The 15,753-nt window shown below is 39.9% G+C and overlaps 1 protein-coding gene across 1 annotated transcript; it reads right to left on the bottom strand.

The window, feature by feature from the left end:
• Positions 1–5,248: 5,248 nt before the first annotated feature.
• On the bottom strand, positions 5,249–11,870 carry LOC111225208 (monocarboxylate transporter 2-like). The gene is made up of 6 exons (XM_022749944.1): positions 11,744–11,870; positions 10,772–11,044; positions 10,051–10,194; positions 9,249–9,964; positions 8,852–9,092; positions 5,249–6,275 (listed from the first exon to the last, which is right to left on the bottom strand). Exons 2-6 carry the CDS (start codon positions 11,007–11,009, stop codon positions 6,073–6,075), a joined length of 1,542 nt encoding a protein of 513 aa, XP_022605665.1. The 5' UTR covers positions 11,010–11,044; positions 11,744–11,870; the 3' UTR covers positions 5,249–6,072.
• Positions 11,871–15,753: the final 3,883 nt, after the last annotated feature.

Genomic DNA, 15,753 nt, shown 5'->3' with positions numbered 1-15,753 from the left:
AGGACGTGACATTCAGTTTGGACGCAGCATCCACTTGCACAGTTATGAATGAGAGTGTGAAACCATAAATCCTGTTCAGAGACAGACTCTCCACTCAAAAGGCAGAAATTCCTTTCATCTGTGAGGCGTTGTCTGCAGGCATAGATGCACTGTAGCTGTTTCTGCAGGGTGGAGTGTCTGTGAGTCTCAGGGGGTTTCATATCACATGTTTATACTCTCTGATGGTCAAGATTAATTCCAGTCTGATTCATGGTGTAATAGTTGGTAGCCGTCCAGAGAAGGATCTGGCTCAGTGGTCAGGGCAGCCCTTCGTCCGCATGTGACGATTATACGAGCGCAGTGAATACGATTTTTATACAGGCCAAATGGGAATACCTAGCACATGTTTCATAATGAGATTCAGCCTTTGCATCTGGATGGGATATGTGAGTTTAGAGGACAACCAGAGGTTTATACACATTTGTTTGTGTTGATAGTCTGTGGTTTGTGTGTCTGTGTACCCAAAGAATTTACAAGGTGTCATATGTATACTATATGAAATTGTTGTATCTATACACCTGTGACTTATGACAGTTGCTTCTGTAATTCACCACATGTCTGGCTGAGATGGGAAATTTGTGGTTGAACGGACCTAATAAACAATCTTTACTTGTCAGAAATGTGAACTCTTACTGTTGAATAAATTATAAAGACTGGCACAGAAAAATAAACTGTACTGATATACTGTTTAGCATGTTCATCATCTTAGTTCAGCAAGATAGCATGTTCTAGCCAGCCACTAAAGTAGCTACGTAATACCCCTTAAAAACACTTACAATTATACATACATTTAAACAAACTTTCAAAAGAGATACAACGGTGAGATTTATACTTTAACATAAGTATTTCAGAAATGTTCTGTTTTTACTAAAGAAAAGAGTTTAAGGATGAGGACTAACTGGTTGGTTTGGCAAATGTATGTCTGGTTAATTTCTCGATTGGGGCAACATGCTAACATTTTCTAATTACCACCAAACACAAAGAGCAGCTGAGGCTGATGGGAACGTAAATAGTTTTATTTGGTCATAAACTGAACTATTCGACCAAGTCTTTCTCTAATGAAACTGCCATTACAATTCATCCTGGGGGGAACATGAACATCTGAACCAAATTTGTTGGTAATGAATCAAATATTTGTTGCGTTTGTTGCATTTCAGTCCAGTCCAAAGTGGTGGACCAACAGACAGACTTCTAGCATGGCTAAAAAAAAACGCTAACCAGGTTAACAGGTCATTTATCAGTTTATTGTCACTTTAATGTTTGTTAGCACGCTTCTCTGGTGGGCCACTCTTGTGTGAGTGTGCTAAAGCCTGAAGCAGAAGCCTGTCAAAACCATTCATTCCAAATCAGGGCTGTCAGCTGGGGTCAGAGGTCAGCCTGAAGGGTCGGGGGTTAGGTGTGATTGGTTGGAATTAGGCTGCTGGATTTGGAGAGGAGTGAAAGTTGCACTTATGTGTTGTAATGTCTCAGCACATATGCAGTACAATAATAAACTGAAATACTTACAATACTCACTATACAATCCTAAATTATGCCTGTAGAATAGCGCTTTGACTCAGTTCACTCAAAACTAATTTTCTCCTTTTTGATTTGCTTTGCTCTGTTTTTCTGTGTCACATTTAGAAAGTTCACTGAGCATTGGCTGCATCCCAGCATTTGTTTTTAATGTGTGTCTGATAGAATATAAACCTCGAGCAGCAGAAGAGGGCAGATAAATCTCTGACTTAATGGCTGTTTTAGTAAACGATAGGATTTGCGTTTGTCTTGTTTGTACAATTTGAGTTTGAGCGATGTGATGAAACAAAACACATATACACATAAAGCATAGATGCTTATAAGAGCAAGATTGTGTTGTGGATTTATTTCGCTATAAAGAGACAAGGAGAGTGGGACTGGCGCCGGCCGCTTCACTAGACTATTAGATCCATCAAGGAAGAGATGGAAAACTTTCTGTGCTGGTAATATAATCTGGTAATGTTCCACTGCATCTAAACTATACAAAAACATATTTCTAATGTCGGAAATATGAAGCAGTGTATCTTCTGTGTGCCTTTGAATGCATGCCTTTTTAAGTCTATGTGAGGTATGGCAACACAATGACCTCGATGACTGGAGTTAAAGTGGGACAGCTGTTTAAAGATGCGGGCTGGCGCTAGCTGATGGAAAAATAGGCGAAGATGAGGAAGATCAGGGGAGGAAAAGGAACAGAGCACGAAACAGAGTACAGAAGAAATGGAGATGAGTTGATTAAGGGTTCACGTAGACCAAACATCTGTCTGCTCTCTCCTCACTATTTTCCAGTATCTTTGAAATCTGTGTGTTTACATACAGAACTCACTCTTATATAGCCACAGTCTTGTGAAGTGAAATGATTTTTTTGAACTTGCACAGGGAGTCTTTTAAAAATAAAAACATTCCTTTTTTTTTTTTTATTGGCAGTGTTTTTGGAAGCTGAAGCTGTGGAGCTTTTGGCTGATTGTGAATTATATTCTGGAGAATCACTCAGAAAAAGAGCCAAATATTTTTCAGAATCAGCATCAGACCATATGCACATGGAACTGCCCATGTTTAAAGTAATACACTGTCTTGGAGTGCAGTTCTGGAGGTGGTGTGTGGGGCTGGTTGGTAGTTATCCTCATTAAGCATAACTACCTGTAGCTACACTAATCGTTTCTCATTACCAGCATGTCTTTGTCTTCTCTTCTAATCAGTGAGGTGGTTAGAGCCATGCCCAATCTCAACTGCTTCCCTTCATGACTATTTCATTCCAGTGTCATTATCCTTTATCCCCTAATGGCCCCAACCAGCACAAATCAGTACTCTGCTCCTGCTAGCTCTGAGGGTTGCTCCAGTATACAGTAATTGCTTCTTTTCTGTAATTCTCCTTCTCTTTCTTCATTCTCTTCTAAGCTTATCATTTTCCTTTGCCTTTTTCTTTTTTTTTTTTTTTTACTGTATCTTACCTACTGCTCCTCTCCCCTCTTGTGCTCATCCTCAGTTTGAGGTTTCCCTTTGTTTTTCCTTCTCCCAACTTTCTCCCACCTGGTTTCTCCTCTTCCACATGCAGCTATCATCTATCCTCTCTTCTCGCTTGCTCTCTCATTTCTGTTTCTCCCTTTCTTCCTCCCAATCCTCCTCCTCATCTCCCCTCTTCTCCCCTCGTCCTGCTACGAAGCACTTTGAACTCAGGTAGTTGTGCAGCATTCCTCAACATGACCCCTGTGAGTAAGGTTGGCTTAAAAAAAAAAAAGAAAGAGAAGAAAAAAACTGAAAAACTTTTTCAGCTGTTTCTATCGCGACTCTGTGCTCAGGGGTTTCACTGTGGGGTCAAAGTGACCGGGAGGCGCTTCAGTAAGTCCTGTCCGACATCAAAGCTCTTCCTGTGCTTTCTGCTTTATTGGAGTTGATGTTGACAGGGTCAAATGTAGACAGTCCCATATCCCTGCTGCTCCACACACACACACATACCCACCAGCACAGCGGGTTGGGAGCCGGGTGAAAACTGAATTTCTCCCACTTAGTTGCTTGAAGTTAAGTTAAAGGAAATGGGATCTTCTCACCAGTTCTCTGCCACTTCTGTGCATGAACAAACATCCTAGTTAGTATGACTAAATAATCTGCTGTCAGCGTTTTAAAAAAGCCAGTATCTGAACCTTTGATGTAGGTGAGTAACTATTTAGCACTTCTATAAAATAAGGGGGACTCACAAGAGAACCAATTAGAAAAAGAGCAGTCAAAATCGGGTCAAGCCCCCCAAATGCTAAACCCTTAATTTCCCATAATGCAACTTAATAGCACCTCTCATGAGACCCTCCCTGCCTCTTGTCAACTTCTTTCAGACTCCAAGCCTCCTGTTTGTAACGCAGGCTTTCTGTTAAAAACTGTTAAGTCTGAAGTCCAAGCCAACGTAACCCTGATGACACCACAATGACATCATCCATCATCAAACTTTAAAAATCTCTTTACAAAATACATCAAACAGCTGTTTTCACAGGCTGGGTCGTACTCCTCATGATCAGTAAACTGAACTTCATACCACATCTGCGGATTGCCCCTTTAAAATGACTTTACACAATGAACATCCATGTTCAAATCATAGTCAGTATTCAAGGATATTTATTCAGGCAGGTTGATATGTAATTAAAAGATCAGACTTCCTCATGTATCAAGTAACAGTAGATGTTAGCGTCACTGGACTGGAAATCCTCTGATAATTTTCAACCGGCAGTCTTCCTATCCCTGATAATAGGTGGCCTCTTCTCTCTCTTGGCAGTCAACCATTGCATACTGTGTGTGTGTGTGTGTGTGTGTGTGTGTATGTTTGGTTTTCATGTAGAGTTTCTATGAAACATGGATTATGTCTTTGTTCCTGTCTGGCAGATCAAAGCCTTGTGGTATTTTGTGACCAGCTCTCTTGTTGTGGTAAGTTTTCTTTTCTGCAGTCTCTTTCCTTTGGTGTGTGTGTGTGTGTGTGTGTGTGTGTGTGTGTGTGTGTGTGTGTGTGTGTGTGTGTGTGTGTGTGTGTGTATATAGCTTGTGTCAGTTAATGTGGGGGGGATTTCAGTGTGGGCCACTGTTTGTAAACCTTGGTTTGGAGTTTGTTATTGAAGGTTTATAGAGAGTGACATGTTTATTTATACTTGTTGTGTTTGCATTATACCACGTTGAAGATGTTTATCTGGTGCCTCTCATTGGTTCGGGGTTATGAAAGCTACTTTTCTTGATGGTTGCACATACCAAACATTCTGCAGCAGAGGAAGAAAATGAAGAAACACTTTTCTCTCACAGTTTCAGGCTGCATTGGGACATAACTTGGAAAGAAATTCATTGAACCATTTAGAACTTATTTTGTTGCTTCAGCAGAGTAATTTAACACTTCAGTTCATTTTTGAGGCTGATTAAAATAGGCTCGTGAGTTAAAAGGTGCATGGCTCATATATTTTGCTTCGGTTTTAATCACTGAACCAAACAAAATGTTCATGCAACTTACTGTAATAGGGCTATTTGGTTTATATCTGTAAATTCTCAAGTTCCCTGTGGTGGAATATCTGCATTTATCTCCACTTTTCAGCTCAGCCCTGCAGCTGTGAAGGTTGGAAATGCAACATCAGTATCTTCTCACTGGAGGGAGCCATAGTCACATTTTCACTGCACAAACCAACGCTCATCCATGCATGACACATGTGCAATAAAGGATTAAAACATTCAATAACAAAGAGTGACTTTTAAGACAACATATGTAAAACACATACATTGACTTAGAAAAAAAACTGTAAAACCCTCCTGCCCGTACCTTAATATTGTACAACATTGGTAAAACTCCTTTGATAATAAATAACTATAAGAGGAAAAACATAAACTATTTAAGATTAATTAGCCTGATTTAAACATTTCATGTATTTAATTGACATTCATTTTCACAAATTAACCAAATACATTAGAAATGAAACTAGCAACTGGCAAATTTTCAAACAAATGATGCATCACATTTCACAAATATTCCAGCCACTCTCTATGTTTGAAGCAAGAACTACTGACTGCTACACTACCAGTAACCATCCTCTACAATCTTATTTTATGAATCAGGTAATTTGGTTTCATGTGCAAAATGAAATATATATTTTTTTTAAAGAATTGTGATTTTAAATGCCCCCGCAGAACTGATCCTATTGGTGACATTCAAAACAAAAACAAAACAAAACCCTCCCCTGGTCTGACCACCCCTCCCACCCTAATCTGCAGATCTGCTGCATACTGTCTAAAGGATTTATCAATTTCATCATTCCCTGCAAACACACACTTTCTGCTGCCTGTGTGACAGACTGAGATCATACTGACTGGAAAGAATCTAATCACTTACAGACAGACTCCCATTGAAATCTGACGGCCCTGATCTTGGAGATGATTCTTCACATGACAATTTGTTTTAGACCTCTAAACTCCGCTGCCTCAGTTTTATCTGTAACTTTTCCATTTTTTGACTGTGAGATCCAATTCGGTGTCCATCAGCAACAGGAACTAGTTCTCCATCTTTCATGTCATGCCAAGCTCTTTGGCTTCAGCTCCGAGGCTTTGTCCCATTTTGTGCGTATGCATGTTGTGATTCTTGGCGGTCGACCTCTGACCCCTGCGGTTTATCTGCCGGAGGAGGAGCAGGAAGAGGGCAGAGACAATGAGAGCCACTCCTGCCATGATGAAACCCATCCCGTAATCACTCATCTTGTCAATGAAGTATCCTAAAATGAAAAGTACACGTGTGAGTTATTTGCAGCTTGGACACAGTCACATCCATGCTGGCTAAAACACAGCAATATCACAATTACGTTATCATTTTGGCTTCATTTAACGGCAGATTATAAATGAGGCAAAAGACTGAGGCAGTGGTAAGGAGAGGAGGATTGCGGAAAGATTAATTTCATCCTAAGGCACTAATGCCAGTGCTTTCCTCCCATGACAGAAACATAATTAGAACGCTTTGATGCATCCTCAGCATCCGTCAACTCTCTGCTCCTCAAAGTGCTGAAAGTACCGAACGGTACAGTAAATAAGGTAGAAATAGCCTCTGTGTCAGAGGGACCACGTTAAGTTATAAATAGGGCACCACAGGCTACATTTATATCGACTTGTCTTCAATTAGCACATAACTTGATTTGAGGTCAGTGTTAGCCTTTAGCAGTGTCTTAAATTTAACATTTTTAGATGCAGTGGTATCACTTTAATCTAAATAAGATAGTTTAAGAACTTGGGGTTGGAAAATATTTGTTTTTTTTTTTCTAGTAACAATTGACAATTGACCATATACAGCCCTAAAAGGAAAGTCCAAGTCCTTCAACACACACTTCCTGTAGAGTGAAAGAGTAACACCTTGTCACCCTTCGAAAACTCTAATCACTCATATTCCCTGTTTTTTTTTTTTGCTTCACTAACAGCCCTCTTGTAAATGCATAAATACTATCAAATGAATCCAAACTACAATGAGGTCAGTGTGTTTTTTTTCACTCTTGGAGACACAGTTTCCCCAGCTGATTTACTGCCGGCTGTGCTCAGAGGCAGGACACTTTCTGGCAGGGGTGGCTAGCAGTGCATGGGTGCCAAAGTCAAGCTGGGTGTTTTTCTGGCTGTATTTACTTCTATTGTGTCAAGCTGTGTGTGAAAACAGGTTGTAACTTCAATAATCGGGTTCAAATGCTCGTTGGTTTGTAGGACAACCCCCCCCACTCTCTACCAGATGCATTTAAACTGCCATTTTATTTTAATAGCTGACAATTTTTATTTTTCACAAGAGAATAGATTTATGAAGATAAGTGCAAACAGATTGCCAAAGTAGCTGGTACATTTGAGACACTATCCAGCCACTGCCAAAACTTCTTCATTTACTGTATTTAAATGTATTATGGAGGAGCAGTGGGATACAAAATATTACACCCACAAATATTACACCTAAGAGTCATTATCCCTAATTTATTTTCGCAACGAATCACAAGTGTGAAAATGTACATCGTGAAAAGTAGACAGGAAGGATTTTGTACTATAATAGTAAGATGTAGATTATGAAAAACACCCTATTCGGTAGCTGTTTATAATGTTTTGCATGTTTTTATGCATCTTACCATGATTTACAGCTGCTATAATAAATATTTAAATTTAACAGTTGATCAACTGATTGTGTATATGTGAAAGTGGTTGCTTGTAGTGATCAACCCACAGAGAAATATCACTTAACTCTGCAAAATCCTTCAGCTCTTAAGAACAATTTATAGTCTTTCAGCTCATTGTTTTGGTTTCCTGGCCCAACTTTAATGTTTTGGTTCACTCTCATTTTCAGTATCAGCAGGCTGCTGTTTTCAGCCGAAAAACCTCCACAAACCCACTGTACACTACTTGCCCAGCACTGCAAGGTTAGCAACCATCTGGTGGACATAGTGAAGCATTTAGCAGCTAAAGAGTCAGATTATCTCAGGAGTTGGTGGAGTGCAAAGTGGAGCTGAAAGGAGAGTGAATACTGGGCTTACATTTGTCAGGTTGACACAAACTCTGCTTGGATGTGTGAATGTATAGAAACTGCACAAAAACTGCACAAACAAAAAGTTATTGCGGCTTTAAAGAAGTCATGGTATTTACAAGATGTTTTGACTTTTTCTTCTCCTTTTGTTATTTTACCACAATTATTCCATCACAGTGTGTGAGTTAGGACAAATGTCTCAAGTGACTGCACGGAAATTCAGTGGGGGAGAAACTCCATTTAACGCACAAAAAAAAAAAAGAATCTTTGGGCGTTCGGCCATGAAATTAACACAACCATAAAGCATCCAGATATTATAATTTTTGCATAGTTGCTCTTTGAATATAAAACTCCCCATATCCTGTGGGATGGACCATCGACAAAATCCATGATTAATTGAGGGGTGGTGCTGCATGTCAGGAAGGTATAAAAATCTCATTTTCACTGAATAGGCTCACTGGGCTGGACTTACAATGCAGAACGGTGTATAAGCACATTCATTGTGTGATTTAATGTGATGGAAGAAAGGGATAAGGAGAATGGCAGACTCTGTAACCTGGAGTTAATGATTTGGATTTTTTCTGAAGCTCTGCTAACAGAAATGTTAACACACAATAAATTCAATACTATTCAATTTTACTCTGTGCAGCTTCTTGTTTATTTCTCACTATCGCAGCCAGTTAGCATGGTGGAGTGGATCACAGGGAATATTACAGCAACTACTCAAAGCTGAAATCCATTGCTTTTTGATATGCACAGTTGGTACACTATGTACTTGCAGTTGACTATCAAAGCATCTTTCTTGCTCACCAGCGATGGGTGGTCCAAGCAGCCCTCCGCTGCTGCGTATGAGCATGAAAAATCCCAGTGCACTTCCAAGCCTGTGGACGCCCACAACCTCAGCCAGCACAGTGATGTGGATGGAGACAACAGCACCATACACCAGGCCATAAGCTGTGCTGACAGCAGCCAGCTCTAAGAACGAGGAGGCCAGTGGGCAGAGGAGTAACACAGTACCCAGCAGAATCACTGTAGCCGTCAGCTGTTGCACCTGGTAGGAACAGAGACAAAAGAAAACAGACTGTGCATCAGCTGTTGCAATGATGTTGCCTTCGACCTAGACCTGTGCAGACAATACAATACATTGCTTCTTTAAAGGCGAGAAGACTAATACTACTTTCCTCTACATTTCTTAAACTGAATGTACCATCTCCACCAGTCTCAGGTTTGCCACCCAGCCAAAGAACACCCTTCCAAACAAGTCCAGCGCAGCCGAGATGGACATGAGCGCAGCCGCCTGGTACTCCTCAATCCCCTTACTGCGAGCATAAGGAATCAGGAACAACGCTGGAGCAAAGAAACCCAGAGCAGCAAACACCCCAAACATTGAGTAGACCATGAATTGCGTATTGGTGATGAGGGTATAATCTACATATCGCAGGATTTTGGTCCTTAATTCAGTCCTCTTATTCCTGCAGTTTGAGTCTTTAATTGAATTGGGTATCTCCTCAGGGTCTTGAAGATGTACCTCGACTGTCCCTTGATCAAAGCCCTCATATATTCTCAGCTGCTCTGTCTCTTGACAGTTTGCTTTGCTCTGCTCCGAGTCCTCTTTTGTGAGCAATTCCAGCGAAAAGCCTTGCTCTTCTGCTTCGACCTCACTGACACAAACCACATCTCTTGTGGCTTTTAGGGGTCTCAGCAGTATCCCACACACACACAGGTTAAGCTGCAGTCCCCCCAGGATCACCAAAGCACCCCTCCAAGAGTAACTATCAATCAACAGCTGGAACAGGGGTGTGAGGACAAGGGTAAAAATGCACTCTCCAGCGCTGGCCAAGGCATTAGCCACCGGACGCCTCTTCTCAAAGTACAAGCCCAGCATGGTCACTGTGGGGGTCCAGGTTAATGCATAACCAAAACCTGCAGCAGAGGACACCAGTTAATATCAAATTTGTGTGTAATTGTCTCAGTTTGTGTTGTATGTTGTATGTATGCTAACCACTCACCATTTAGGAACCCCACTGTCAGGTAGAGTTCAATCAGGTTACCAGCAAAAGCCCCAGTCACGACTCCCAAGCTGCAAATTAGTCCACCCATTATCACTACAGAGCGATGGCTGTAGCGAGCACTCAGAGCAGATGCTACAGGAGCTGCAGAGGGACACGCAGGACATGTACATATAATACTATTCAGCATATATACAGTAGGGTACATTTATTCAGGGCAACAAAATTACAAAAAAACAGTATACTGTAAATAAAGCACTTCACAGCAGGTAAGACGTGTTATTAATTTTCAACATGCCTAAATGAAAATGCTATCTTCAAATGTAATCCTGTTTGATCAATATTCTCAGTGAAGATGGACATTAAGTTAAACCACATAAGACTTAAGAGGTTTAAGAGTTTTAAAATGAATCCTAGTGTCACTGTCTGACTTGGCATACATTTGCAGCAGATGATAATTAATTTTACCCACCCCATCAGAATACTGGAGATTAAGGCGGTACAGTTTACTCAACACAAGAAAGGACCTGTTGTTTCACGTTTTTTTAAGATGTAGGAGAGAGCCACCTAGTGGTCACAATCTGAAGCATTTGACATCAAGTGGAGGGAAACATACTGATGTCCTTCTACTGTATACACTTCAAACAACTTAATAAATTGGATTATATTTTAAAGATTTATGTACTTAATCAATAATTTTTGAAAAAAAGTTCATAATCACCTAAAATGTGAATGGTAGCCACAGCGATAGAGGTGATCCATGATGTTTCTGTTGCTGTGGCTTCAAAGTATTTGTGTATCTCAACATAGAATACACCAAAGGCTTTAATGACCCCAAAGGTCAGACCAAAGACTACGAAGCAGGAGAGTGAGACGAACCAGGCGTAGCCACCATCAGGCGCTGCTGTTGTTGTTGCCACAGCTGCCCTCCTCTTCTGAACCTTCGCTTGAGAGTCCATGTGAATCTGCGCTGGTTTCTGCTGCACTCAAATGTCTTGGGAGAAACAGATAGATGTTTTTTTTTTGTTTGTTTTGTACAGTATACAGTTTTATTATGATGTTTTTCTGTTACAACTATTGCTTTCTTTCCTCATGGGATCAAAGTTCATTTACGACTCCAGTAACATGTATTTCCAGGTTAACAGTTGTAGTATTGTATTTGTAACTTCATTCATAAAAAATGCATGCATTTTGAAGCACTCATCTGGACTGTAAGTTTATGTGAACATTTGTGAATGAATCTTTAGGCAGGTAATTTAGGACAGAAGGGCATTCTTGGATATCTTTGACAGACAGCAGTGCTTACACCTGTCAAGAGAAACAAATAAAAAGCAACAATTTGTCATTGCGAGCTATTTGTCATCAATTTGGACCACAGTCACTGCAAGCAGATTAAATTTACCAAGCATGACAGGATTTAGCTCAATTCCTTTTTCAGTTGATGAAAAATACATAATGCACATGATAATAACAGAGCTTCATAGGCTGCATGAGAACCTGTTTACAAAGGATTTTCAAGCATTTTAATTATGGAGATTACCAACATTCTGTGTGATTGGACTGAAAAAGGTCTCGACCCAAATCTGGATGATGACCCCGAAAGCTTGCAGTACAAGTCTGGGAGACTCACAACAAAATACACAATACAATTCACACACATTATATTATATGAAAAATCATATTACTATCATACCTGTTGCAGTCAAATTGAAGTCATCATGCCTCTCCTGGCCAGATCCACTTGTCACGCTTGTTGGTTGCATAATCTTAGGCAATAGTTTTGGCACTCCTTCCTTGTCACCTGCAATGGCATTGGTGTCACTCACACGGACAAAAGCAACATGCCAAATAGGGAGAAAGTAAATTCCAGGTGAAAGGGTGCAAAGGTGAAACGTGGGCAATAAGTGACAGAGACAGCATGTTGAGTCAAATGTTGATGGCTTGACAAGTGCCTTGTTATGTGAAATCCCAAGGTGAAGACATGTGTAACACGCGTGCACAAATTACCACGGGCAGACCTTTGTAGCCCATTTTCTCTGGATTGCTCAATGTGTTGACAGGAAGCTCTTGTGTGAGGGCTCCTCCCTTCTTTGAATTCCACAAAGAGATATAAAGGGGTTTGAACAGGCCTTCTCATCTTTCACAATATAAGTGTAAGAATTAACATTGGCCACAGAATCGACCACCCTTCTCCAGCCCGAACAGGCTGATGTCTTGACATGATAATCAAATTTACAGCAGGACTTGAAACCACTCTACCACCTTTTGGGGTCAGCGTGTGGATCACAGGAAACAGACCAGACAAAGTGAAATTAGAGCCATGAGGATTTCATTTCATGTCAAAGCCATTTATATTCAGTCTGTAGTCCCACCATAAACCGACACTATCTTTTGTGAAAATAAAAAATAAAGTCAGACAATAATAATTGGCACATGATAAACACCCACACAGGGAGATCAAGCTACAGACTCAGACAACCAAGACAATGATCTGCATGGGGCAAGTCAACACAGTGGGGACGCCCAGCAAGTCCTTTCAAAAGTGATAAGCTTTCACTTGCTCACGTCTCTCCTGCAGCGTCACAGACAGCTAACGTGAATCCTCTGATGAGCAATGTGTCAGAATATGTCGCAAAACCCCAGTGAAAGCAACAACATGCCCAGAGTGCACGATTTCTCTAAGCGAAGTTCCTTTAAACGGATGCGGACTTGACATGATGCGGTTCGATTGTTCATCAAAATCTGAATGTCAAAAAACATTCAAAAACTAAACAAATACTATTTTTATTCCTTATAATCAAGACACGGTTCTAAAGATTGTTTTCTTATTTTTTTCAATTCCAATTTCATGAAATAATTCAGTAAGGACAATTTGTTAATCAGGGAGAAACAAAGACACACTGCATTTTGAATTGGCATGCTTGGATCAATCCGCCCCATCAATGTGTGACATTGACTTTCTCATTAACAAACAAGAAAAGATGGAGATTATCTGAAATTAGACCATATGTGACAATACTTTTTTTTTTTACAGTCAGATGGTTTCATTATCCCACAAACAGCTCAGACAAATGCTACATAAATTAGCTTTAACTGCCTCTTTGTGGTACAGCCTGCCAATAAACTTTTAGAAACTATTAATTCAGCTTACAAATGACCTGTTTTATGATCTTAACAGTTAACTAAAGAGGCACAGTACCAGAGTTTGTAGTGTGCCAAATCATTATTGGGGACAAGCACATTTTAGAAAGCCAAGTGCAAAATGCTTTGGCAAAGTTTTTATGGGCTCCTGAGTCAGCAGACATTAGCAAAGACAGTCCGTAGTCTTGTTTTAATGGGGCAACAAATTATTATTTATGTTCTATTGATCCCATTAGATCTTCTGGAACTGTCAGCACAACACTAAACCATTTAAATCATCACACCAGGGTGACTCATTAACCCCGATTTGCACACAAATGTTCCAATTTTATGCCCCTAAATTTTACTGTAGAACCACTCACTCTTTTACTTTGAGAGAATTTAAACTTTAGCTGGACTCTGTATTGTGGTGAAGGTCACTGTGTCGCAGCGTTGCTTGGGTATTAGAGCTTAGAAAGACAGACAGACAGACGAGGATGGAATAAAAGAATCAATCTTTTTTACTTTGCATCTGCCCAACATCCAGACAATAATTTAGATGGGGGGTATATCTCCATATTATTACTCCATTATGTGTTACATAATATCCTGAAGAGAATTATCCCTGCCCTTTTTCAAGGGATCTACTTTTTTTTTTTTCATGGAAAAGGCTTGCTTTTGGTGCACAGAACATTGAATTATACATCCCCAATGGCTGTTCTAAAAACAATAAAAGATTTATAGGCAAGGGTGATAAATTATAAATCTATGGTGGGGATGACTGGTAAGGATAGAGCAGTGGTATAGATGGAGAGGAACACCTTCTGAATAATGAATATGTGCTGGGGAGGCCTTACACAGTGGGCACAGAGGGGAGAGTTATTAGCTGTGTTTCCAGCAGAAGGTGGATTCCTCTGATGTCTTTGTGTTTGTCTTCTTCAGGTTTCGTTTTACCCAACTTCATGTCTGAGTTCTTGCTGCAGCAGGGGCTTGTCCGTCTGTGCAGGCTGCCTCCAAATGTCACCAAATAAGTCTTTTAAAGATGTAACGTCACACTTTCTGTTATACGCAGTGTCAGATGTTTGTGCATACGAGGGCTGTTCATAGTAACCCTGCTGCATGTGGAAAAAAAAAAAGACGACAGAGCATTGGTCTCGAGTAAGATCAGTAAATTTTTAATAGGGTTCATGTTACACAACCAAACAGGCAGTGTTGCCTTCATTCCTTTTGGAGTTTTTTTTTTCAAGGATTTATGCAATCTATTTGAAAAAAAAACAACAATTTCTGAGAATTCCAGTTTCCTGATTTTGGGGAAAACTTTGCTGACTAAACCTTTGTTGTTGTTTATTTCTTGTTTTTCGAATTTTGGAGGAGTTCAACATGTTCATGATGCAATAACTGTGAAATACAGCTTAACTCCATGTCTTTGAAGGGAATTATGTGAGTTTTTTAACAGCCAGGTTTCTCTGTCTACGTCTGTATGGAAGGACCTGGTTTTTGGTGCCATGCCTCTTCTGTGTAAACTGCTTGTTTTTTTAGCCAATTTTTTGCCAATTTTGTGCACACATGGGAGGACTTCGGTGACCTCCTATCTGTTTGTCTTGTGCCATCAGCAGGTCAAAGTTTTCACTTATCCAATGAAAGTCATGGCACCTAGAGGATTAATCCTAATGACTTCTTCTCTTGTGCCACCAAGATTGTGACAATTTTGGTTTTGCATGAAAATGTAATAGCTATTTGATAGATTGTCATGAAAGTTAGTAGCTACACACATATAGTATCAAGTGCTTTTGTTTATGACCAATTCATTATATGTTTAGTGCTAACAAATGTTAGCATGGTAACATGCTGAACTGCAATGTTTAACACAGTAAACACACTAGGTAATATACCTGCTAAACGTCAGAATCTTAGCATTATCATTATATGAGGCAAGGGTTAGCTTCATATTTTTCTCATAGATTTCTTATAATCTTCCTAAAAGATGTGCATTTTGAGTTTAGTTTTGAGTTTGAGTAAATGTGTTGAAAAGGCCATTATTCCCCTCATTCTGTTTGGTCAAAGAGGTTATCTGAAAGGTCAAGGGGTTGAATGTGTGTTGTGTGTTGAATGTCAATAATAATCTTTTTTTTTATTAATCTTCAGTCAGTCAGTGTCTGTGTTTTCATTTCTGTGTTTGTGTCCAGTGTTTCACAAAAATATCCACCACAAGGTATATAAACTCATTTGTTTGGTAATCAGGTACTGTCACTTTAAGAGAGTGCACATGGTACATTTACTCTAGTTAAGCTGTGGAATGGAGGAATATAGCGGCGGCTAGAGTATCTGTGGAGTGATGCGGTTTTCATACGTGTCCTGTCATGTTCAGTTTTATATTTAGCAAAGAGAAGTCAATGGCTTTGACCTGCTTGTGACATGTGGAATAAAAATCTTTTGTGTTTTTCAACTTCACTTTGGAAGCAGAGTGGATTATTGTGTGGAACTAACACACGTAAGCCTAAGTCACAGTTTTGCAGTAACAGCCATTGTGAGTATATTAGCATGCTGACATTAGAATTTAGCCCCATTAAACACCATTGTGCC

The sequence above is a fragment of the Seriola dumerili genome, unplaced genomic scaffold (genome assembly GCF_002260705.1).
Source record: "Seriola dumerili isolate Sdu_G_001 unplaced genomic scaffold, Sdu_1.0 BDQW01000147.1, whole genome shotgun sequence".
NCBI classification, from domain to species: Eukaryota; Metazoa; Chordata; class Actinopteri; order Carangiformes; family Carangidae; genus Seriola; species Seriola dumerili.
Note: the sequence above shows the minus strand (reverse complement) of the source record. Positions and strands in the feature narration are given on the sequence as shown.